The sequence below is a fragment of the Trichechus manatus genome, unplaced genomic scaffold (assembly GCF_000243295.1).
Source record: "Trichechus manatus latirostris isolate Lorelei unplaced genomic scaffold, TriManLat1.0 scaffold00110, whole genome shotgun sequence".
Lineage (NCBI taxonomy): Eukaryota > Metazoa > Chordata > Mammalia > Sirenia > Trichechidae > Trichechus > Trichechus manatus.
Genome location: NW_004444046.1, coordinates 7,498,023 through 7,499,823, shown reverse-complemented (window position 1 = coordinate 7,499,823; position 1,801 = coordinate 7,498,023). Strand labels below are relative to the sequence as shown.

Below are 1,801 nucleotides of genomic sequence, written 5' to 3'. Positions count from 1 at the left end.
GGTGTGGGTGACAGTGTGGTGGAGAAAGAATTCCTCATTTTTTTCCAGGCACCATGAATTGAACAAGCTATTTCCAGTAAACATCCTATGCCCATTACATACATTAATCCTCGCAACATCTGTATGAAAAAGGAATTATTATTACCCTTTTATTTAAAAAAAAAAAAAGATGTAGAAATTGAAGTTCAGATCAGTTAAGTGGTTTGAACAAGGTTGCACAGAGCTAGTCATTGACAGATTTGAACTCAGGCCATATGACCGTGATTTTAATCGCTCTCACTCTGCCTCCCATACCCTTCTTTCCTTCCTGCTGCTCCTTCTCTTTCCTTCCTTTTTTTATCCTAGAGAGAGAAAAAGAGAGAGAGGGAGAGAGAAGATACCCCTTCTAGCTTTTCCTTTCTGTACACCACTGCCCTTTGGACTACAGGCGGTTACCCCATTATCTGGAATCAGGGAGGAAAGAAGCCCAGCGCTTCCAGTTTGAGGTGGGAGTACAGAGGAGAGGAGTTCCTGGTGGTTGCAAAATTAACCAGAGTGGTGGGAAAAGGAGAGCCACTCCGGGCAGAGCCCTCAGGGGTCACAGAGCTGAACAGAGGATCAGTCAGAAGCCAAGGATGAGCCAAGTCACGGTCTGCCTGTTTAATAGAAAGGCTCAGTTTTTGCTGTTTCTTACTGGTTTTCCCATTGGTTAGTACAAAGAGGGGGTCTTGCTAGATGCTTAGCAAAGATATAAGAACTTGGTAAAATCTCTTTATGTTGAGAACGCCAAAGCCACATTCTCAGAAATGTGAGAATGACACAGTGTTGCATGGTCACACCTAATCGGGTGGGCTGCAAATGTCCGTTAGGCATCATGAGGTGGGGGTGGGGGGTGCCTTATGTCTCGGGGCTTAGGTCTGTCCAATAAGGTAAAGCTAATGGGCTCCGTTACACCCTGCATTTACACACATACACATGCACACTCACACACACCCCACACCCCACACTTTCCGCGCACAGAAAGTGAGATGAGGTAGTCCCCACACCCATCAGCTACATCCAGGCCTGGGGAACATCAGGCTGACCGAATTTGGCAGGTTGGCACCTCCCTCCTTCATTGCTCCAGGTGTGGTCTTTCAAAGTCTTCATCCTAAAACAGGACTTCCCTAGACAGACAACCATCCCACTATCACATGTAGACGCAGCTGCCACAACATTCACCACACCACCCACTCCACCCGACATAAACCCTACTCTTAAACAATTGAAAGCTGCCAAATCAATATCTTATGTAGAAATTTCCCTTTAGACATCAGCAAGAAGAGTCATAGACAGCCTATGGTCAGTTTAAGTTTTTAGGGAAATTAACAAGCTTTATTCAATACTATTTGCAGATGGTTATGAGAATCTATGAGGAAACCACTCCTACAGGCCAAGGTATTTTTTTTTTTATTGTTGTTATTTTAATCTTCTACTGTCAATTTGGTCACAGAGTAAACAGCTCTGCATTCTCCTTCTCTCTGCTCCCATCACATGTCCAGTCTCTGAACTGCTGCTCCTTATCTCAAGCCACTTGTTGATTTTGTTTCCCTCTTTGCACGGGTAGCTGGAAAACTCAGAACCAAATCTGGGCCTTCCAATGATCAGAACTTTATTTCATCTTAATCTTATTTTTCCAAAGTGAATTTACCTTCCATCTCAGTCTCTTCACTTATATCTTACCTTCTAATATGCTATAGGAGCCTGGTGACGCAGCAGTTAAAGTGCTCAGCTAGTAACCAGATGGTCAATGGTTCGAACTCACCAGTCACTCCATGGGAGA

The 1,801-nt window shown here is 44.3% G+C and overlaps 1 protein-coding gene across 2 annotated transcripts in view; it reads left to right on the top strand.

The window, feature by feature from the left end:
- The window catches only part of TNFSF10 (TNF superfamily member 10), a 16,745-nt gene that overhangs the window by 6,208 nt on the left and 8,736 nt on the right, over nt 1–1,801 (top strand). For both annotated transcript variants that reach the window (XM_023737946.1, XM_004383477.2), the window contains one exon: nt 1,374–1,416. In XM_023737946.1, the coding sequence (XP_023593714.1) occupies nt 1,374–1,416 (43 nt within the window). The remainder of the gene's footprint in view (nt 1–1,373; nt 1,417–1,801) is intronic.